At 38.8% G+C, this 23,879-nt stretch overlaps 1 protein-coding gene across 5 annotated transcripts in view; it reads right to left on the bottom strand.

Annotated features, from left to right (window-relative positions):
• The window catches only part of CDYL (chromodomain Y like), a 240,871-nt gene that overhangs the window by 178,067 nt on the left and 38,925 nt on the right, over positions 1-23,879 (bottom strand). Inside the window, exon 1 of one of the 5 annotated variants that reach the window (XM_045497547.1) lies at positions 5,113-5,513. The exons of 2 other annotated variants lie outside the window; for them this stretch is intronic. In XM_045497547.1, the coding sequence (XP_045353503.1) occupies positions 5,113-5,136 (24 nt within the window). In that variant the 5' untranslated portion in view covers positions 5,137-5,513. Of the gene's footprint in view, positions 1-5,112; positions 5,514-23,879 lie in introns of those variants that run through there. 2 more of the 5 variants (XM_045497550.1, XM_045497551.1) reach the window with 2 other exon arrangements.

Below are 23,879 nucleotides of genomic sequence, written 5' to 3' on the forward strand. Positions count from 1 at the left end.
GCCTCGGTGGCTCAGCTGGTTAAGTGTCCAACTTTCGCTCAGGTCATGATCTCACAGATCATGAGTTTGAGCTCTACATCTGGCTCTGTTCTGACAGCTCGGAGCCTGCTTCGGATCCTCGGTCTCCCTCTCTCTCTCTGACCCCTCCCCACTCTTTCTCTCTCAACAGTAAATAAATGTTTAAAAAAAGGACCCCAGATTATGCTGTTGCATCTACAAACACACACGATATAAAAACCACTACTCCCCATTCACAAAAATTTGACTCCTATTGGCTTCGTGCATCACAGATATTCAAAAGTGTGAATCAGAACACGGCAAATTAGGTATTACCGCAAAAAATATCTCTGGTGGTTAAAATCATTACAGAGCATGAAGAAAAATTCAACAATTCTTAGATATTATAACAAAAACAGAAAAAGACTTACTCTTGTACACAGGAACTGAAAGAAAATTCAGAGGAAAAGCACATGGCAGGTCTCCACGTTGTTGTTTAGGCAAATAAATAAATAACATTCTCAGCAATTCACATTCAAGATAGTGTGTTAATTTTCAAAATACACATTTGACTTCACTATCCCACAATCAACTCTAGAAGTCAAACAACTCTTCTTTTTCTTGGTCATTCTTCTAAGAGCCAACACACACACAACAGATGCAGACTTAGCATCCACGGAACATCTCTTGATCTTTGTGACTTCCATTTTATTTACAGCTGTGCTTCTGGTCAATGGACATAAAATTCTTGTGGTGCATAGGAGAAAGGAGCAATCGCATCCCAAAGTAATAAGAAAAATTCTAAAGACTTACCTTTCCCCCAAATCCCAATTATCCTTCCAAACTAATCAACTTTAAGAAATTTTTATAAGCCAGGTACAACTTCATTCCTAAAAGCTTACTTCCATTTTTGATAGACTGGAATATGCATGTGTTGGAGAAACATTTTCTCAGAAGGCTAGGACTAGCTATAATCTTACTAAAATTTAAATTAGCTATTATAATCATTCTCAAGGTGGGGGGATCCCATATCCACTGAGAAAAAAGGAATTATTAAGATATACACAGAAGGAGATGTGTCTCTATTTTACTACAGTGTTGACTCCTTATTCAGTCCCACATGAACAAAGAAAGTCTTATGGTGGTTATTTGACAACTGGATAAATTAAAGTCCTCTTCATCTGTTTTCTTTGGTGATATAATCAATTTTTATTACTGGGATTATATCAATTCCCAAATATCAAAGGAAAACAGGTCTGGTTTCAGGTTTGAGAGTTGGGTGGGTTTTTTTTTCTTTAATTAAGAATGGAAGATATGGGGTGCGTGGGTGGCTTAGTTGGTTAAGCATCTGACTTCAGCTCAGGTCATGATCTCACGGTCTGTGAGTTCGAGCCCTGCGATGGGCTCTGTGTTGACAGAGCCTGGAGGCTGCTTCAGATTCTTTGTCTCCCTCTCTCCCGCTCCTCCCCTGCTCACTCTCTCTCTCTCTCTCTCTCTCTCTCAAAAATGAATAAACATTAAAAACAAAAGAATGGAAGAAGACAAAGATGTTTCCTAGAATAACATAATCACTTAACACTTGGGTATAGCACTTTATCAACTATAATTGCTTTTACATTCTAATGTCATGTAAGCTTCACAATCCTCTGAGGTAGTTATCATTGTCCCCATGTTACTGATGAGAATGTTCAGGAGAGAGAGTTACATAAGACACACAGCCGTTCCCTTCATTATATAGCAGGGAGGAGTGGAACCCAGTCTAGAGCTGGGATTGCAGCTGGAAGGACTTCCATTACTCCACACTCCACCTCCAGGTGCCTCAATCTCAGTTCCAGAGCAGCTGGTCATCTAAAGCACAGGTTAGAAAAAGAAATCCAGCCCACTCACTGCTTTTGTGAAACCCAAGAGCTAAGAATGATTTTTACATTTTTAAGTGGTGGGAGGGGGGGTCAAGAATATTTTATGACATGCAAAAATTACACGAAATTCGAATTTTACTGTCCATAAACAATTTATTGGAAAATAACTCATTCATTTAGGTACTGTCTACCACTGCTTTTGCGCTACAACAGCAGAGCCAAGTAACCACAACAAAGAGTACATGGCATGCAGGGTCTAAAATATCAACTACCTGGTCCCTTACATAAACTTTGTTGACCCCTGATCTAAAGGAAGCTGGTCTTTTTGTGAAAGCTATGAAGTGCTCAGTATGAGTAAGTAAAAAATTTGTCTTTCCTAATCCTAGCTGCTGGAAATACAGGGAATAAATCCATTTTTATCTCCAACAGAAGCTCTTCCAGTTTTGTAAGGCTGATGCTCCACCCCACCTTGTTTCCTTATTTTTTATTCACAAACATGGTCACAATAACTATTTTAAACACTTACGAAGAACCTATTGCCACATACCAGGCAACGCGCTGAGTCCTGGAGAGCTCATTTCTTTCATTTCTTTTTAGGTGACAAAACAGAGGCTTAGCAATCAAATAACTCACCCAAGTTCACATAGCTTCTGCAAACCGGTGCTCTTACTATATACCATGTTACTTCAAGAAGCAACACTTTGAACTTCCTCCTTTGTCAATGTATCCCTACAGAATTGTAGAATTTGAGACCAAACATGGAACTTCTATTTTGATTTGGGCATAACCGAATAAAACAAGGCAACTAATAATGTCCATGACCTTATTACTAAAATATCTTAGTGTTCTCCCCAGCCTTGTCAAATAGCCTGTTAGACTGTAGTATTTATTTACAATTGCATACTGCCTCACAAGTAATATTGCTTTGATCAAAACAATACAGTTCTCTATCTTTAGAAACAAAACCAGGCCTTAGGGAGGCATGTTAGATCAGTTGAAATAGAACAATAACCATCACTTACTGAGTGTTCACTGTGGGAATTGTAGAGTATGATTTACATTTTTTTTTCATGTAAACTTCACAGTTCTGAAGGTGAGTATTGATCCCAATTTTGCAGATGAGGAAACTGAGCTTTGAAGGTAATTTACCCAAGGTAACAAAGTTGGAATTCAACAACTAGGTTTTCTGACTCCAAATCCAGGCTCTCAACCACTAAACAGAACTTTCACATATCAGCTTTCAATAGTAATACAGACACAGAGTCATAGTGTTGCCTACAAGTAAAGGAAAAGAAGTTAGCAAACTCACCTATCTAAAAAATAGTATCATATTTTTTTACTCTCCTTTCAACTATACTCCTATAGCTTTTTTTCAAAACTAAAACAAAACCCAGAATCAAAAGGTCAGTTGTGCAAATGTATCATTTCTTTGCAATGTACTTATTTCTTCCCCAATAAATGTTGAAGAAACGAACCATCCTCATACCTTATGCCTATCTCCCTACGGAACTTCCATAGGGCTGACATTCAATGAACATGCAGAATGAATGCAAATTTTGAACAAAATGTTCCTTATAAATGAATTCTGCTAGAAAAGTAGTGACTAGAAAACCTGAAGACATGAATAAACAAAGAAAGAACTAAAGTTAGTTCACAATGCACTAGTGGTAAATGTCTTCAGGATCATAAGATACAACTTATGTATAAGGTGCTACTCCACCCAAACACCAATTGGAATGAATTAAATGATTAGGTATTTATAACCACAAAAAATAATAAAGAATGAATACACAAACCCAAGCCAGCAAGAAATAATCTAATGTAGAAACCAAAACCCCTCATATGTACTTTCCCAACTGTATGTCAGCCTGGAAGATCTGCATCTATCTTAACTTCTGCTTAGGGACCTTCCCCATGCACACCACTTGCTTTCCTAAAAGGGAAACTTCTTGAGGACAGGGAGATTTTTTTCCCTTTTACATACCCAAATGACCCAAGATAGTATCTTGAATACACTAGGGCACAGCTAATGTGTAAAATGGTTGAAGAGAACGGGACGTTTTCAGTGCCAGCTAAGGTACACTGACCACATACAATGCAAGGGGAGGTAACAATCTCACCATTATTTCTACAGAAGGCAGCCTCCTCCTGAGAACTTTTGCAGGAAACTTGCTTTTAAAAAGCAACAAAAAGTTGCTAGAAGGCTATCTGTTGGCAACAGAGTGGTTCTATGCCAAGAGCAGTAAGACACCCAGAAGACACCTCAGAAGGTTCACCTGGTACTTAAGGTTCATCAAGGGTGCTGGGTCTCTACTTGTTACAGACGCTTACTTAAGCCCCTAAACACCCAGGTCCCTAAACGCATCATAAAGGTGAATCCAGAAGAGTATCCAAAAGTTTTAAGACTCTCATAAAGATGTATTTATAAATACATATAAACAGAAAGTCATTTATCCAAAAGAACAGAAAGCCTTCCAAGCTTCTGTACTCCCAGGAAGTCTACTTTGAAATACGTCAAGAAGTTACACCGAGACATACAAAATATGTCTAAAGATCTAAACAGATAACTCCAAAACTTGAAGTTGAAGCTGGCAAACCCTTCGTTCATAACTTACAGCTCTGATTGTGCCCTTTCTTACTTGCAACGCTGCGGCGCAAATGAATGACGGTGTATCAGCGTTAAATTTAAATTTCCTGGCTCTGGCCACAATGCTAACCTAATTAAAGCATGTGGTCAACGTTTAGCATTTTCGGTGCGTTATTTTGCATCGCTTTGGCTAGCAGCAGAGCCGAGACAGTTGCACTCTTCCTTTCGGCGCCCCACTCCCCAAACCGGAGGCAAAACCCTCTCCAAAACGCTCTATTAAATGGACAGGAAAAACACCCCCGCACCGCCTACAGACCCCGCCAAGCGGTAACAGGGGCTTCACACCCACTGCCCTCGCCAAGAACACTTTGGGCTCAGTCTGAGCAAGTCGCTGGTGTCAGCGCTACTTCCCCACGGCCGGAGCCCCCCCAGGAGCCCGACAACTCCGGGGAGGCCCCCCCCGCCCGCCGGGCCCCTCAGAGCAGCGTGGCTCGGGCTCCCCTCGCACACATTTCCCGTCCAGCAAACTGCGGCCGCGGAGGGGGAGGGGGCGAGGCGGGCGCCCGCGGCGGAGCCGGGCCGTCGGGCTGGACGCGGCCGGGCCGGGGCCGGGGAGGGGCGGCGCGGGGTGGGGGCGGCCCGAGGGTCCGGGAGGGGGAGGGGAGGTACCTCGTACAGCTCCTCGGAAGCCATGGTGGGCGGCGGAGTTGCGGGCGGGCGGGAGGGGCAGGGTCGGGGCGAGGCGCCGCCGCCGCCGGGCGGCCGACACTTTGTTTCAGTTGGGTCCCTGCGTGGCCTGCGCTTCCTGCTCCCGCTCCCGGCGCCGGGAGCTCAGCACGGACGAGCCTCTCACACTCACTGCCAGTGCGGGCCGGCGGCGGCGGCGGCGGGGTTGTGCGCAGGAGCAGCTGCGCAACGCGCCCTCCGCGCCCCGCGCTCACTCCCCGGCGGGCCGGCTCGGGCTCGGGCTCATCGCGCCCCGCCGCGGGGCCGGGCCGGGCTGGGGCGGGCGCGGCGGCGGTGCACGGCGGCGCGGCTGGCTCCGTGGCTCCCCCTCTCCGGTGTAGTGCAAAAAGCTTCCTACTTGCGACCAAAAAACCTGCCCCGGCTACTGAGCATGCCCAGTGCGGCCGCCCGGGCCCGGCGGAGCCGCGCTCCCGCGCTCCGGGTTTTCGGACCGCCCGCGCGGGAGGGGCGGGGAGGCCGGCGGGGCGGGGCGGCTGAGGGGAGCAGTGGGCTCCGCTCCGGGCCGAGGCGGGCGGGCTGCCGCCGAGAGCAAGCCGGCAGGAAGGGGAGGAGCCAGAGAGCGGTGGGCGGGGCCGAGGCGAGGCGTGGGCGGGGCCGCGGGGAGCGGTGGGCGGGGCCCCGACTTCTCCAAGTCCCCTCGCGGGGGTCGGACCCGGCTGCGGCGCTGTCCGCCTGCCCGCCTCGACGTGGGTGCCGGGACCCGGGCTGGGCGGGACTGAGGGCCTCGAAGGTCGAGGCGACGGCGGCGGTGCACACTGGGGCAGGCACTGGCGGGCCCGAAGTTGGGCAGGGGGCCGTGGGAGCGAGCTTCCCGCGTCCGGAGCCCACTGCCCCGACGGCCGCGGCCGGGTCGCCAAATGCTCGGCCTCCCACAGAGCGCAGAGCTCCCTGCTCCGTGCGCCCAACGCGGACGCCCGTCCGGGACCAGGCCGGCCCGCAAAGGGCGGGCGGCGTGGCCAGGTGGAACCCCCCGCCCTAACACGTGCCCGCCTCCCCCTCGGCAGCCGTCAAGACCCGGAGCCCGAACCAGAAGCCCCGCCGTGTGGCCCGGAGCGCTCCGGGCACGCTAGCTGGGCGGCAGGCCGGGGTGGGAGCCGGGGGCGGGAGCCCGGCGGAGTCGAGGGCGGCGCGAGGGCGCGGCTGCCTCCACTCTGCCCGCAGCTTCCCCCACGCCAGGCCTCCCTGTTCCTCTTGGAGCGTCCACCTCCTCGGAAGGGGAGCTGGGAGGAGGGGCCAGAATCTGGGCTCTGAGAGGTCTGGGTTCTAATGGAACGAAGCTGTCAATGGGGGGAACGGCGTGGACGACTAAAACGACAGGCCCTCGCGGTCAGAACAGCTATGGGCTGACACTTCCAACACTTCTTAAGAGAGATGGGCAAAGTGGGGACGGCCCGCCTGGCTAGCTCCCAGGACACACCTGCCGGGAGACTGGACGTGTCTCCATCCGTGCGGAATGAGGAAGGGGCTTACTGGCTCGACTCGCCCAAAGAGCCAGCAACTTCAAACTGTCCTCCCGAACTTCTCCACGGGACACTACGTAAACATCGTTTCACATTCTCTCCCCACCCCCTGCACCTGGAAGGCACACTGGAGTCTACATTTTCCCCAAAGGGTCCTCTGCTGCCACTGCCTCCCTGGTGCTCTATCTAGCGCTGGTTCCTAACCGACCTCCCACTCACCAGGCTCCTCCCATCACTTTACTTCTTAAAAACCAATTCAATTGGGCCCCAAACACACAGTTTAACAACCACAGGGCTTTTCACAGACCCCGCTGAGTTTCCTGCCCTCCCCACTCCCGGGAAGGAGCACAGCGCTTGCCCTTAAGTCACTTAAAGTCCAGTCAACATTCTTTTCACGCCGTGTCTCTACCTGCAATTTCCTGGGCCCGGAACGCTCCCTTTCAACCTTACACTCCAGCTCCGACGTCACCTCAAAAGCATAGCCTTCTGCCTTCCAGGACAATACGCCACTCCCGTCTTCAGCGGCTCTTGAAGCCCTCAGGCGTGCCCCCATTGAACGGCTCATCTTACTGTTTTAACTGTTTGTCCACTTTTCCTCGCACACCCATTTCTAGGCTGTGACCTTCTACCAGATCTCATCTGCAAATTTGACTCTCCAGCCCTAGCTCCATTCTTTACATACGAAATAAGTTTTTATTCAAAGAGTTGGAATTCCAACGTTCGCAATAAAGTTTTACACCCACACATCCAACTTCCATTATCAATGCTTTGACAACAGAATCACAAATTAATGGCTGACCTCCTTTACCTGCTAAGGAGCTCTCAAGCTCTGCCTCTTTCCCTGATGGCCCAGCCAGATTCTCTCTGCCTTCTCCAAATATTTGTTTCTCTTTCCTCCCCCTTAACATTTCCATTATCTGCTGCATTTAATTATTGTCTTTCTCACCACACAAATTCATCAACGACAGTTGTAAGTTCCCTGAAGGCAAGGACTAGGACTTCATATATAATCTGTGAAGTCTCAAAGCAATTACCGCACACACACCGCCGGTACTGCAAGTACCCAGATTTGCAGGAGATGGTTAAAAATCACACAAACATAAGAAAATACAAATAAAAACGAGATCCTCAATATAAAGTGAACAGACACATCTTACATGTAAACCCATGTGCAATGATAGGTTAATAGAAATATAAAAATAAACACTTTTTCTTCTCTCATGGCCACCACCCTAATTACTGCCACCATCAAAACAGAATTTAAGCACTCACAAGTTGCTCCACCGTGTGCTTAGTGGTCTGTAATGTTAAATACACTGTCTTCAAAGTCTCCAATACAACCACCATTACCAAGGGGAGAGGGGGAAGAAACAAGGATAGAAAGACGTCCACAACAACCATACTCAGATATATTGAGCTAGTACATTTCATATATATATATATATGTATATATATATATACACACACACACACACACACACATATATATATATATATATAAAATCATAGTGCTAAGATGACGTCCGTCAATGTGGAGAAAAAGAGGAGGGAGGAATTACAATTTAAAAAAAGGTAACTCCAAAAAACCAATTTATAGGGACCTTTAATTCTGATGGCCTGGATTATTTATGCTGCTGTGATTAGTCATCAATATTAAAACAATAACCACTGGGTAGAAGTCACCTCCACAACAAAGCGAGAGTAAGCCTTTCTCCTAAGCTCAGCTCCAGCTACCTCTCTCCTCCAACAATTAGTTGCTTTCCATGATAATTAAGAACACTGGCAAAGGAGACCAGTACTAATATCCAACCAGTGACTGAGAACTTGAGCAAATTTTCAACTGTCCACTTTGTTCCTTCTCATCTGTCCTCCACAGAAAACACCCATCAGTTTACTGAATGCTATTTTGCTTATGTATATATTTTACCTCAATTAGTTCAAACTGTCTTACTTTTAAGCAAATTCTGCTTTCTTCGTTCATTTTACCATATAATCATTTATCGGTGCTCATAACAGAAGTAAATACATCCAAGACCATATAATGGCTTTGAATTTATACCACCTTCTTTGAAATAGTGAAGTCTTACAGTAGTTACCATGACCACGTGTGTGGGTGCTGTGAAAGTACTTTCTCAGTGAATTGAGAATAAAAGTGAAATCACATCCCCAAAACACATCAAGAAAGATATCTGCATTGTACCAAAAATATATGCAGCACAATAGTATGTTCTAGTAATATACATAAATCTCATGGATTACAGAAGTGGTCAAAAAGTGAGATGACATACATACGCAGTTAAAATACACATCTATCGGCAATAAGCTTCAGCTCTTACCTGACTTTGAGCCAGTGGTGGAGACCAACATAAATCAGTTTACTCCTTTTCCAAATTTATCTGAATTGGTAATTGACTATCAGCACCACTCAAGCGAAGACTCTTCAGATCCAGAGTGGAAGCCATTTTCCATCTCAGCCTAAAAATGACTAATCTCAAATTAGAGGGTCTCCCCTTTTCCCATTCAACCGACCAACCAGTCGCTTCTTCCATTCTCCCAAGAATCTACATTTCATCTACATTTGAATTCCCAGGCTCCCTAGAGGGAATGGGGGATGGGACTGGAAAGACAAAAGAGGCCAAAGGCAGGTTGGGTGGCTGTAGAAAAGCTGATAATGATTCCCTTCATCAGTTTTGCACCCCAAAAGCATCTTGGCTACCTCCTCCAAAACCCCAAATTTAACTGGTTTTTATGAAGAAGTGAGTTTGTTTGTTTATGCACACTGTAGCCAAAGAGAAATTAAATACTGTTCTTGTTATAGAACATTCATTCCACAAAACTTGGGGAAATTCCTATCTCAATCACCTACCAAAAGAAAGTAAGAAAATTTCAAGCCTGAGAAGCAAAAGGGAGCAACAGAGAGAACCAGTCACAAGATGAATTCAGATGCTAGGCCCGTCTCTGAACTTGGAGCCAACCAGTTCTTCCTTTCTTGAAAGCTTAAATTTGATACCAGTGTCCTTTTTCTCTTCTGGACAACCAATAATCTCTGATTCTTGACTTCAGCTGCTGCTTCCTCCCCTGGCCAAATAATCAATTTTCCCATTTCAACTGGCAGCCTCTTGCTCCCTGCATCCATCTTGGTCGTCACAGGTATTATTCTGTCTGGTATCTAATCCAGCTGCCACACTGCTGTTTCCTGGCCCAATGCCACCCAATAATCTCTGCCCTAGTGATATTAATTCAGAGACTTCTTCACATCTGATTTCACCAATTTCCTCTTAAGTTCAGGTTCCGCCATTGCCTAAACCTCATCAATGCACAACTAAGGGTCCTTTTCTTTCTCAACTAGATTTAGTGTTTAATTGTTGTTCCTTTTTCTATATAGCTAATGCTGATTCTACCAAAAGAATCCTTGTAATATGTATTTGACTGAAGTAATCAAGATTGAGAAAGTTTTCGTTCATAACGTCATCGTTACCCCATCTTCTGGAGAAAGAAAATGACCAAAAGTCATAAAAAGCAAACAGCCTTGAGGTACTGGCATGACCTTCTGGTTGACTTTTTACCAGGGAAGTAACTAATTCATTTTGGATTTTTAAAAAAAAGCACCAAAGGTAAATGTCCCTTTAATTATTGTGATGGATAATTATGTTTGTCATTCAACTAAGACCATCCCAGTAACCTCATTATCTTCTGGCCCTTTCTAGAGAGAGATTATCAATAAGAGAGAGCCACTAAGCAGAAGATGAGTGTGGACATCCTGGCTGATAAAGACAACAGAAACACCCAGCCCACCAAAATTAGCCCAGGTCTAGAACAGGACTAAAATCTAAAGCAAAGATAAGAGATCCAAAATGAATTCAAAAGTAAAGCTGCGACCACACAAGCATACAGAAACATGTATTGGTGCTTGGTTTTTTCAATCACTGGCATCGGCTAGTACAAAGGTTTCAAACTGTGGTCCCCAGACCAGTAGCAACAGACTCAATCTGAAACTTGTCAGAAATACAAATTCTCTGGCACCCCAGAAATCTGTTTAATAAGTCTTCTAGGTGATTCTGATACATGCTAAAGTTTGAGAAGCAGTGGTTTAGAATAGTTTTGTTTGATTCTTTGTTGTTGTTTTTTATCAAGCCACAGATTTTAAACCATTAGCGGATCTTTAGATCATTTTAGGAGATCTTGAGTAGTATTTTTAAAATGAGACAAAATGGAATGGATAGAATGGAATGGGCTTGGAAGAAGGATCAGAATGCATTCATTACTCTATGTTTCTATTATGTACACATACATATTTATATATATACACATAATATATATACACATAATATATATACACATACATGCATACACACACATACTAGGTCATAATGCATACACACACATACTAGGTCATAATGTAAAATATGTTCCTTACATTTTGATCCAGATAAAAAATTTTGAAAACCAAAGTTAAACCCCTCCATAGTTGGGTTGCTCATTATATATGAATGGTATTGCCAAAGTGTTCTAAAACCATTTTCTTAAATGGTTTAGTGATCCCTTTTTTGTAGTACAAATTATTTCTCCATAAATACTACAAAGGTGTTTGGACCAGTTTCCTTTCTGAATTATCACATACTCTAGAGTAATATATTTTGAACTAATGAGGATTTATAGTACAGATTTAGGCATTTTCTTTCCAAAGAATATGAACACATTTCCAAAGACTATTGCTAACAGACTACAAAAAGTGAATGCAGTTTAATTTGGTCAACAGTAATATTTAAAAAAAAATAAATACAAACAAGAAGCACTTACCCTGTTCTGGGAACTGTTATCAGCACTTTACAAATATTAACCTTTTTAATTCAACAGGCACCAAATAAAAATTATAGCTAACATTTGCAAAGAACCGTAAGCAATCACATCCATCCATAAAGCACTTTTTGGAATAGGCACTATTATTGGCCTGGTTCCTAGTAAGTGGGGAAACTGAAATTCATACTCAGGCCCGGGTAAATCTAGGGCCTGAGCTTTGAACCATTAAGTTAAAGTCACTCATCCACCCAATAAATATTTATTGACCACTTATTGTATGCCAGACCCCTTGTTAAACAAGGTATATACAATCATCCCTGATATCAGGCAGCTGATACTCTACTGGGATGGATAGACATTAAATTAGCAAGTAAAAAGTCTCAATTATAAATCTCGAAAAATTGCAGGACACTGTGAGCACATATGACCTGGAGATGAGTCTGGTCTGTTGCTCCCCCAAAGGCAGTGTCCATTACCCCATGGGTACTCTAGACATATTTAGATACCAGCAAAGCAGGATCATTGAAAAATTATTTTCAAATAATATGATACCTAAAAAAAAGCATCTAAGTATCCATCATGGGAGAATCAACATCCCAACTTCCATGTAATTGCTTTATAATTTAACATAAAAAAATAGAATATTAAACTTTCAAAATGACATTAGAGGATACAACAAAAACCTTTGTACCCACTCCCCAGCTTAAGAGTAATATTTCTATATTCAAGCCAATATTTGGCAGATTTTTGAATAATTTACGGAAGGTAGGGAGTATACTATACTCCATTCAGTATTCAGGGTTTATTTAGTTGTTTTTGTAAATTTTTAAAAATGAATTATTTATATTTACAGAAAAATTGCAAAGCAGAGCTGGAGGCAAGGCTCAACCCTACAACCTTAGGATCATGACCTGAGCTGAAATCAAGAGTTGGATGCTCAACCAACTGAGACACCCAGGCGCCCCTCCCCTACTATTAACATCTTACATTAGTGTAGTATACTTATCACAATTAATGAGGCCAATACTAATGCATTACTATTAACTAAAGTCATTACTTTATTCAGATTTCCATACTTTTTACGTGATGTCTGTTTTCTGCTCCAGGATCTCATTCAGGACACCCTATTACATTTTGTGACTTTATCTCCTTAGGTTCCTGTTAGCTGTGACAGTTTCTCAGATTTTCCTTCTTTTTGATGACCTTGACAGTTTTGATGAGTACTCGTTGAATATCTTGCAGAGTATCCCTCAACTGGGATTTGTCTGACGTTTTTCTTGACTGGGGTTATATGTTTTTGAGAGGAAGACCACAGAAGTAAAAATGCCTTTCTCATCACATCATATCAAAGGTATGTACTATCAACATGATTTATCACTGTTGATGTTGACCTTGATTGCCTGGCTAAAGTAGTGTTTGGCAGGTTTCTCCACTATAAAGTTGCTCTCCCCCCACCCCTTTCTATTCTCCACTGTTTGGAAAGGGGTAACAATGGGAAGCCCACATTAAGGAATGAGGAGCTATCCTCCTCCTCCTCCTTGTGGTCAGACTATCTACAAAAATTATTTGGAATTCTGTGCAGGAGACTTGTTACTTATTAATTTATTCAATCATTTCTATTAATATGGACTCATGGATATTTATTTTATACTTAGGATTACAAGCTGTACTTCTTCATTTATTGTGTTACTCTGACTGTTCTAGCTTTGACCATTAGGGCTCCTGTGCCCCTTTGACATACCCTGATCACGGTTGGGGTGTTTATGTATGTGTGTATGACCAATTCCTTACTTTCTGACATTATTAGATGCTCCAGACTCATCTTGTGTATTTTCTGCTACAGTTCTAGAATCAGCCATTTTCCCAAGAAGTTGTGGTTCCTTTTAGTGAAGAATCATCTTAGAAAGCAAGATGTGGATGCTAATATGCTGATGGCTATTGGGATATCTTTAGGTTTTGATTAGGTTATACCTAAAGTAGTGAGCTAAAGTCCGAAAGAAGAACTAGGTTAAGAGGATGGTAGAGATGGTCCCAGTCTGGGGGAAAAAAAAAAGCTTGTGCAAAAGCCTAGATGTTTAAAAAGTCCATCTTGAAGAATCTGAAAAAAGCTGGTGGGGCTGGATCGCAGAGGGAAGGGACATATAATGGGATTAAGAAGCAGCTGTGTTTTGTGGGTCATGACAATGTCCTTGGTGTTGTAAACAATAATCTGATCAGTATTTTTAAAAGCATGGCTCTATAAAGAATAAGTGGTTGGGACAGAGTAGTTAGGGAATTATTGTACTTTTGCATTAATTTTGATCCTTTTTTTTAAGATACCAAATTATTTCAAAATAAATTTCTGGTGAACACTTTGCTGATGCCAACACCTATTCAGTATGCCCATGAAGTTACTGACACTGCCTTTAAGATCTTCATTGCAACATTAAATAGAAATGGTGATAGTGAACATCTTTTCCTGAGTTTTATTACAAAGGGAAAATTTTCACCATTAGAAATGATAACTGCTAAAGTAATTTTGTATTCATATTTAACTAGATTAAAGAAGTTCCTTTTTAGTACTAATTTTATTTCTTAATAATTTTTTAATGCTTTTATTTTATTTTTGAGAGAAAGAGAGAGAGAGCAAGTGGGGAGGGGCAGAGATAGAGGGAGACACAGAATCAGAAGCAGGCTCCAGGCTCTGAGCTTTCAGCACAGAGCCAACACAGGGCTCAAACCCATGACTGTGAGATCATGACCTGAATTGAAGTCAGATACTCAACCGACTGAGCCACCCAGGTGCCGCTATACTACCAATTTTCAAGAAGTTTTATTAAATCATGAATGGATATGGAATTTTGTCATCTATTGAAATGATCATATGATTTTATTCCTTCGTTTTGTAAACATGTTGATTTATATTGTTTTTAATTTTAAACTAATTTGACTTTTCTGGAATAAGCCACATTTGGTTTTGATGCATTATCCTTTTTATAAATTGCTAAATTTGTTATGCTAATAATGTGTTTAGGATTTTGAATCTATATTTATGAGAAAAGTTGGCCTGAAATTTTCCTTTTTTTTTTTTTTTTTTTCAACGTTTATTTATTTTTGGGACAGAGAGAGAGAGAGCATGAACAGGGGAGGGGCAGAGAGAGAGGGAGACACAGAATCGGAAACAAGCTCCAGGCTCTGAGCCATCAGCCCAGAGCCTGACGCGGGGCTCGAACTCACGGACCGCAAGATCGTGACCTGGCTGAAGTCGGACGCTTAACCGACTGCGCCACCCAGGCGCCCCTGAAATTTTCCTTTCTTATGTCCTTGTTGGGTTTTGATATCAAGTTATGTATGTCTCATAAGAGGAATTGGTATACATTTCCTCTTTTTCAATTTTTGGTTTGTATATGAATGCTATTATTTCTTCCTTTATTATCTGTATGCATTTGCTTGTAAACCATCTGATCCTGGGGCATGCTTGTTGGAAGGCTTTAAATTATGGATTCAATTTTTTTCTTTTTTTTCATTTGAAGTATAATTAACATACAATGTTATAGTAGTTTCAGGTGTACAACATAATGATTCAACAATTTTGCACATTACTCAGTGCTCATCATAAGTGTACTCTTTAATCCTCTTTTATAGATTCAAGTTTAATAAATGAATATTCAGGTTTCTTTCTATGTCAATGTATCCACTTTATATTTTCAAATCTGATGGCATAAAATTGCTCAGAAAATTTTAATATGGGTAGGGTCTGTAGTAATGTCCCATTTCCATTTTTCAAATTATGTGTAACTTCTCTTTTTCTTTATCAGTCTTGTCAGAGCTGTATTAATCTATCAGTCTTGAAAATATTGATTTTGGACATTTTGATTCTCTGTTTTGGAAGTGTCTATTCTATTTTGTTATGCTCCTACCATTATAATTTCTTGTTTAATTTGGGTTTTATTTATTGTTATTTTTCTAATTTCTTTAAATGACTTTGTCTTTCAGTTCAAATGTATGTATTTAAATCTAAAAATTACACTGTAACCCACAGGTCTTGATATTTTACATTTTCATTATCATTTCTTCAAAATATATTTGTTTCCATTGTGGTTTCTTCTATGACTTGTGGATTATTAGGAGTATCATTAGAAAATATGGGGATTTTCTAGTTATTTTTTGTTATTCCATTTCTGGTTTAATTGAATTGTAGTAAAAAAAAAAACATGAGCTGTAGAATTTCAATCCTTTGAAATTTGTTGAGACTTATTTTGTGTCCCAAATATCCTAATTTTCTATATGGTACTTCAAAAGACTGTATTTTGCAGTTGTTATGTGCAGTGTTATTTATATATAAAACTTATATAAGTTATCATATAAATTATATAATAATCTATATATTGTAAATTAAATATTATATTATTTACATATTAATACAAATATGTATTAAATGTAAATAGTAATACAGTAATAGTATAGTAATATAGTAATAGTAATATGTTTTATATATAAATATACATTAATGTATAGGATAATATATTCTTATAAATGGAGATATATTTATATCTATATATTTCAGTTTACTATTTATGCTGTTCTGCTATTTATGTTGTTCAAATCCTTTGTCAGTTACTGGAATGGATGTGTTCAAATCTCCCAATATGATTGGTAATTTGTCTAGGTCTTTTTAGTTCAGTTAGTTCTTGCTTTATATATTTCGAAGCTAATTATTAGGTACATACAGGTTTAAACTATTATATCTACCTGCTAAATGAAGCATCTTGTTATTATAAAGATACTAATAATACTTTTGTATAATTAATTAATGCTAGTATATTAATAATACTAGTATGAATATAGTCATATACCAGCATACATTAATATATTAATAAGTGGTATATTAATACATCAATGTACTAGTATGAATTCATATTCATTTTTTAAAATGTTTATTTTTAAGACAGAGACAGACAGAGCATAAGTGGGGATGGGGCAGAGAGAGAGGGAGACACAGACTCTGAAGCAGGCTCCAGGCTCTGAGCTGCCAGCACAGAGCCTGACGCGGGGCTCAAACTCATGAACTGTGAGATCATGCCCTAAGCCGAAGTCGGACATTCAACTGACTGAGCCACCTGGGCGCCCCTCATATTAGTATTATTAATACTAGTAGACTTTTAAGTCTACTTTACCTGATATTAAGATATCTATAACCAACTTCCTTTTGATTTGTGTTTGTATGATAGATAAATCTTTTTCCATCTTTGTGTTTTTAAAGTTTCTGGATCATTATATTTTTGATATGCCTCTTAGAAACAGCAATTTTTTTAAAAATCCAGTATGACAGTCTTTGTTCTTTAATTGGGGCATTCAGTCCATTTACCTTTAAGGAAATTACTGATATGTGTAGTAATATTATTGTACTATCATAATAATCAGTATTTTCTATTTATCCTGCTGGTTGTATATTTCTTTTCTCCCCCATCATCAATTTGTTTCAGATTGATTGAGAACTTAAAAAAAAATATTGTCATTTTTTTCATTACCTTGGAAGTCATATTTTCTTTTACAATATATATAATGGTAACCCTAGAAAAAATAATCCTAGAAAATATAACTAAGTTTAATGTCAATACTTTTATCTTTTCCTAGATAACACAATAATCTAAGAATACTTTATACCACTTGTTCCATAGTCTACTGACTCATGTCTTATCCTTATTGCTGTTTTGTATTTTAATTCTCTATTTTAAATTCCAAAAGTCATTATGATTATTGTTTTATATAGCCAATATTTATTTAGGTTCACACACATATGTAACCATTTATCTTTTTTACTGTAGTTCCACTCTTCTATTGGAATCATTTTCCTTCTTCTTGAAGAACAACCAATATATTTTCTTTATTGCAGATTGCTGCAGATGAATTCTCTCATTTTTGTCTGAAAATATTTATTTTACCTTTTTATGGAAGGCTATGTCACTTGGTATAGAACTCTAGGTTGGCAATTTCTTTTTTTTATAAAAAATCAACAAGATTTTTCTTCCAACTTTATTAAGATATAATTGACATATAACATTGTATAAGTTTAAGGTGTATAGCATGGTGATTTGAGACATATATATTACAAAATTATTACCACCATAAGGTTAGTTAACACTTCCATCACCTCACATAAATACAAGTTTTTCATGATGAGAATATTTAAAATCTACTTTTAGCTACTTTAAGATATATAGTACAGTATTGTTAACCATAGTCACCATGCTTCATATTAGATACCCAAAACTTATTCATAACTAGAAGTCTAAATCATCAAAGCAATTGGTTCTGGTGATGTTACAGTTTAGTTTGAAGAGGAAAGATAACAAACTCTTGGCCACTAATAGATATATGAAGTTCATAAGTCATATATATTACGCATTTATAAGTCTAATGACTTACACATGTGTGCTCTTTATTAAAGAATATACAAAATAGAAACTGGTTTAACTATTATTAAAAACAGCTCCTTATGAGACTTGATTTATTGGACTGATAATTAGTATATCAATGGTCTTAAATGGTTCCTTTTAAATTACTAAATTATGTGTTATAGTATAGCAAGAACTTGATTAATTCGAGTCCAATTAACAAAAAAAATCCCAGATTGTTTGGGGGATTTATTTTTAGAAGTATGAGAATAAATAAAAAAGACCACTTAAATGAGAGCAGTTCAGAGCTTGCTATAGCAAGGAAGTCAGCCACAATCACTTGTAGGGGGAAGAAACTTAAAGGAATTCAAACTCAAAGAAACTAAAAAGTCGGATGAGTGTGAAAGCTTATTGGGAGAAAAAGGAAGTAGTCAGGGGTACTCTGATTAGAGGTTGTTGGCATAGGGAAGTTGGAAATGGGATAACTAGAAACAGAGCATCTTATGTGATTGGCTTAGAAACATATTTGGCTTTTCTTCTGGTTGTTCCTGAGTTGGAATTGGGGTGCAAAATGCAGGTCACTGGCAGTTCATATTCTGACTATTCTGGGGCAACTGTTGCAGAAACCATGATTTAGCTTCCTGGATTGATTGTTTGAGAGATTGTTTCTTATTTCTTATTTTCTCTCAGTATTTTATATATTTTTTGTCTTCTGAGTTCCATTGTTTCCACTGCGAAATCTGCTAGATTTTTGTTCTTTTGAAGGTGATTTGTCCCCTCTTACTATTTAAAAAATTTTCTCTTTGTCTTTGTTTTTCAGTAGTTTTACTACAATGTTCCTAAGAGGTTGTGTATTTATTATTCTCACTGTTCATAGGATTCATTGGATCTATGGATTGATATCTTTCACCAGTTTGGGAAAATTTTTCAGCTATTATCTCTTAACATTGCTGCTGCCTCAATCTCTTTCCTTCTTGAAATTCAATGAACATATGTTAGAATTTTTCACGGTAGTCCTACATGTCTTGCTATTTTTTCTAATTTTTCCATTCTTTTTTCTAGACACTTTCTGCTGACTTATCTTTAAGTTTACTAATTCTCTCTTCAGTTGTGTCTGATCTGCTCTTAAACTTTTTTTTGTTGTTTATTCTTTAATCCAGACTACGATTTTATTTATTAATTTCTTTCTAAATCTCCTTGACCTTAATAATATGGTTATTTCTAAGTTAGTGTCACAAACTCACATTTGTAGCCTCTGTGAATCTGTCTTTATTGTCTGCTGTTTCTATTAATTTTAGTTCATGTTATTTTACTCCTTATGTGTCTATTTTTTATTATGGGCTAGATACGATATTTGCAAAATTGTAGAAATGTTTGAGGTCCAGGATAATGCTATCCTTCTCCAAATTGGGTTTATGTTTGTTTCTGCCACCTACTAAAGTGTGCAAATACTCAAATGTTACCCAAAAACAATTTTAGAGATTGATTTAATTCAAACCTGAGCTACAGTCTCCAGGAGAGCTTTTTCTGCATTACCCTTTTTCCTCAAGTCACTTTGAACATCTCTGTAAAAGAGAGTTCTAGCTTAGTATTATAACACATATTTGGAAATATAGTCAGAAAGGTGAGCTAAATCCTGAAATTGCATAATAATTTATACCAAATTGAGAACATGTTAAAGTTCCACATCAAGGAATGGCACAAGGCCAGTGGACTTTATTTATAAGGGGTATGATGGGGCTGGGATTTGGGTTGGTTGGGAGCGAATTACAGCAAAAGCATGAAGTGAAGCCTCACTGATTTATTTGTTTTTCTGAGAGTTAGGCTTATATTTGATAAGTCCATCTATAGTAAACCCATGTGTTCCCCTCTTTACTATAAATATTTTAACCAGGCATTTTCCATTCCTGCCAGGTTTCTTTTTGGTCCCTTTGTGCCAATTTTGTCATAGCTTAGGTTCAGATTTTTCACCCCGAATAGCTCAGCTTCACATCTACCTTCCTCTATGCTAGAAATGGATGACCTGCCCCTTACTTTGCTGAGGCTTCTCCTTTCTTTATTCATTGGCATGAATATTCCTCTAAATGAAGCAAGCTTTTTTTCTGATCAATTCACAAGGAACCAATGCCATCAGTATTTAGCATGAAGCCCATCAACACTGCATGGTCCTCTGAAAGTAGCATAAACATTTATTCTTGGTAAGTTTACTACTTGGATAATCTTTTTTTAAATTTTTTTTAATGTTTATTTATTTTTGAGAGAGAAACACAGAGCACGAGCAGGCGAGGGGAAGAGAGAGAGGGAGACACAGAATCTGAAGCAGGCTGCAGGCTCTGAGCTGTCAGCACAGAGACCAATACAGGGCTTGAATCCATAAACCATGAGATCATGACCTAAGCCAAAGTCGGATGCTCAACCGACTGAGCCACCCAGGTTCCCCTAATCTTTTTTTTTTTTTTTATTGCCATGTTGTTTTTTATGTCTTTGGTCTTGTTGATGTTTTAATGCATCTCTTCTCTCTGCTTTAGAAGAGAGCTCCAAAAAAAGTTTTAGCCAACAATACCGTGAACTCATGAGCTCCTAGTATATAGGGTGCAGTGATGATAGTGAGGTCAAAATGCCATGAATTCTTACTGGTGCATTCTTTTCTTTTTAATTTGTTTTATTGAGGTATAGTTGACATAAAATTGCAAGAAATTTAAAGTGTACATAGTGGTGATTTGATACACATATTTGATACACATATACATACATTGTGAAAGGATTCCTTCAGTCTAGTTAATTAACATCCATTACTTCACAAATTTATCTTTTTTAAAATTTTTGTAGGAATCTTTGAGTTCTATTCTCTTAGCAAATTTCAATACTGCAATTCAGTATTATCGCCTATATTCATCATGTTTTTTACATTAGATCCTCAGACCTTATTCATCCTAAAGTGAAAAGTTTGTTCTACTGGTACATTCTTCCAGTAAGTTGTTATGGAGCACTGAGTGGGGTGGGTAATTCTTTTTTGAGAGAATATGACTGTATTCGGCTGAAATAAGTTCATGTAGATAAAAGATTGTTTCAACCCCAGGTTGACTGACTAACTGCAGTTAAAGAAACAGCAGATTTGCTTTCGGTAATAGAGGTAAAATAACACTAATCTGTTCAAGGAAAGTTATTGTTAAAGTCTTATAATTTTTAAAATAAAAAGACCAATGGATTCATTTAGTTTAAGCTATATGATCTGAAGAGTTACTTAAAATATAAAAAAATGAAAACAATTTAAAATGTAATATGTAAGCATGACTAAATAAATTATAGCATATCTATAAAATAAAATATATAGCCCTTAATAATAAGATTTTTTCAAAGATGAGGAAATGCTTATGTCTTAATGTGAAATGAAAGAACCTGAGTATAATGCATAAAATATCTCTGGAAAGATGCACATACCAAAAACTAAAAAAGCTGGAATGCTAATTTTTGTTAAGGAGGAGAAACAGGTAACTGAGAGTTAGGTCAGAGGAGAATCTTCTCTATATCCATTTGTACCTTCAGATCTTGAAACTATGTGAATGTATTACTTAGTTTTTAAATATTAAAAAATTAAAATGAAGAACCCAGAAATATAAATATTATATACACAGTATAATTTCAACTATGCAAAAATGTACATAGAAAAATATATAGCAGGAACCATGCTCATATACCAACATGATTCTCTCTGGAATTATAGAGTTTTTATTTCTTCTTACTGTATTTCTGTATTTTCTATAGCTTTTATGTAAGAAAATGTATTTTTGATGAAAATAAATTTTATTTGAAAATAAATAGAAAATATGAAATTTTAAAAACTTGGAAACTATTTTAAATATCCTTTACAGGTTTACACCTTATCATCAAGTTTTTTCATTTAGGAATAAAGTCATCCTTTGGGAGGATTTTAATAAGTTTATTATAAGTGAATAAAATTTAACAGTGCATTTTCTTCAAAAGTTAAGTTGAAATGGTTTCCTGTTTCCATTAGTAGAAAAGGTCAATTTTCACTTAAAAGATGAAGTCCATTCTCAGAGTTAGGAGAATTGAATTCTCACAGTGGGTTTGCAGTAGCTATGTGCCTTGAACAAGTAGTGTAACTTATATAGGTTAAATAATTTTCAATTTGGAAACAAAGAGCTTGGGCTAGATTAAGGTTTCTAAGCTTTTGGTATAACTTGGGACCTGTACCCTTTTAAAAAAAGTACTGTGGAAACCATCATCAATTTGCCAACTTTTTGTTTCATTAAGGAAAATCATAGCAGTCAAACAGAACTCACAACTGCTACCCTCTACTATATATCATCAACATTGTTTAATAAAACAAAGGAATTTTAACACATACACAAAGTAGGAGAGTCATAATCATAAGATATAGGGTAATTATTTAAATTGTATTATTTAGTTTTACCAAAAAAATCATTATAAAAATGTTTTTCTCATTTTCTTGAAGACATGTGTTGGGGTCATGGTTTAGATAAGGACTATTATCACTCTAAAATAGTATGATTCTAAGTAAAGAAATTGGCAACAAACTTATTTTAAATAGTTTGAGCTTATATTCTATACACTTATTCATGTCAATCAATTATAGATACAGTGGTGGCCCAAACCAATCATTTATGTTCGCACAGAGCTTGAAAAAACAGTAACTTCCTTCAGTTATCAAGTAAGCATAATAATTTCATTTTTCAGTACACAATGATGGCAGGTACTGGCCTAAATGCTCTATACCTCACTGAATATCACCATAAACTCTGAGGTAGACAGAAGTAACTCCATGTTATCAAAGAATCTTTTTTTTTTTTTAATTTTTTTTTTCAACGTTTATTTATTTTTGGGACAGAGAGAGACGGAGCATGAACGGGGGAGGGGCAGAGAGAGAGGGAGACACAGAATCAGAAACAGGCTCCAGGCTCTGAGCCATCAGCCCAGAGCCTGACGCGGGACTCGAACTCCCGGACCGCGAGATCGTGACCTGGCTGAAGTCGGACGCTTAACTGACTGCGCCACCCAGGCGCCCCTCAAAGAATCTTAAAGTGACTGAATTTCCACAGTTGATTAGACAGGAATTTAGGTACTATAAATTCTAAAACCTGTGTTGTTTTCATTTCCTCTATCAAAGTAATTTGCTTTCCTTGAATATTATATTGTTCATAAGCGATTTATATGATAACTCATTCTAAATCTCCAAAGGATATAGAAAGTGTTTGAAATCCATCCTTTCCCTCTACGAATTTAAAATCTGACCAAGGAGGCAACACACACACACACACACACACACACACACACGAGAATTTTCCTCAGAATGCATGGCAACATAAAATTGTGCTGAATAAGTAATAATAAATACAGTAGGCAAATTTTTGAGGAAGGTAAAAACCACAGAACCAACTCTGAGACTTGAGTTGGGCATTTCAAGGGTAGGGGTGGGAAAAGAATGTATACTTCAAGAGAGGAAAGACTTTCTGAACAGAAGTTTAGAAGGAAAATGAAATGCTTGTTCCAGGGAAAATGAAGAGAGCAGAAGATTGAAGTGAAAGTAAAGTGAAGGCCGATAAAACGGTAAAAATAGGTTAGAATTGAATTGTGGAAGCCCTACACTGAAGACTTCTGACCAGCTAATGACAGGGCAGAGGCTGCCCTTGGGAAGGTTCAACAGTAGGGAATTGGGGAAGGAAGGCATGCATGAGAGCTAGAGGCAGAAAGAGAGGACAGCGATTTATTGGAGACATTAATGAAGAAGTCTGTGAAGTACAAGAAAGAAGAATGGATGAAAGAAAAATTGGAAAGAAGCAACATGGCAGGCCTTGTGATGGATTTCATATGAACAGTGATAAGGAGGGGAAGGATCAAATAAGTATCCCAAATTTTAAGCTTTATATTTAGTAGGAGAATTACAGTATGGTAGGCGAAAATAGGGACATCATGAAAGTTTATTTTGGAAAAAAAAAAGAGAATTTAATTTTAGATATAAGTTTGGGAGGCAGCTTAACATGACAGACTGGAGTTCAAACTTTGTTTTTGC

This window comes from Leopardus geoffroyi, chromosome B2, assembly GCF_018350155.1.
Source record: "Leopardus geoffroyi isolate Oge1 chromosome B2, O.geoffroyi_Oge1_pat1.0, whole genome shotgun sequence".
Lineage (NCBI taxonomy): Eukaryota > Metazoa > Chordata > Mammalia > Carnivora > Felidae > Leopardus > Leopardus geoffroyi.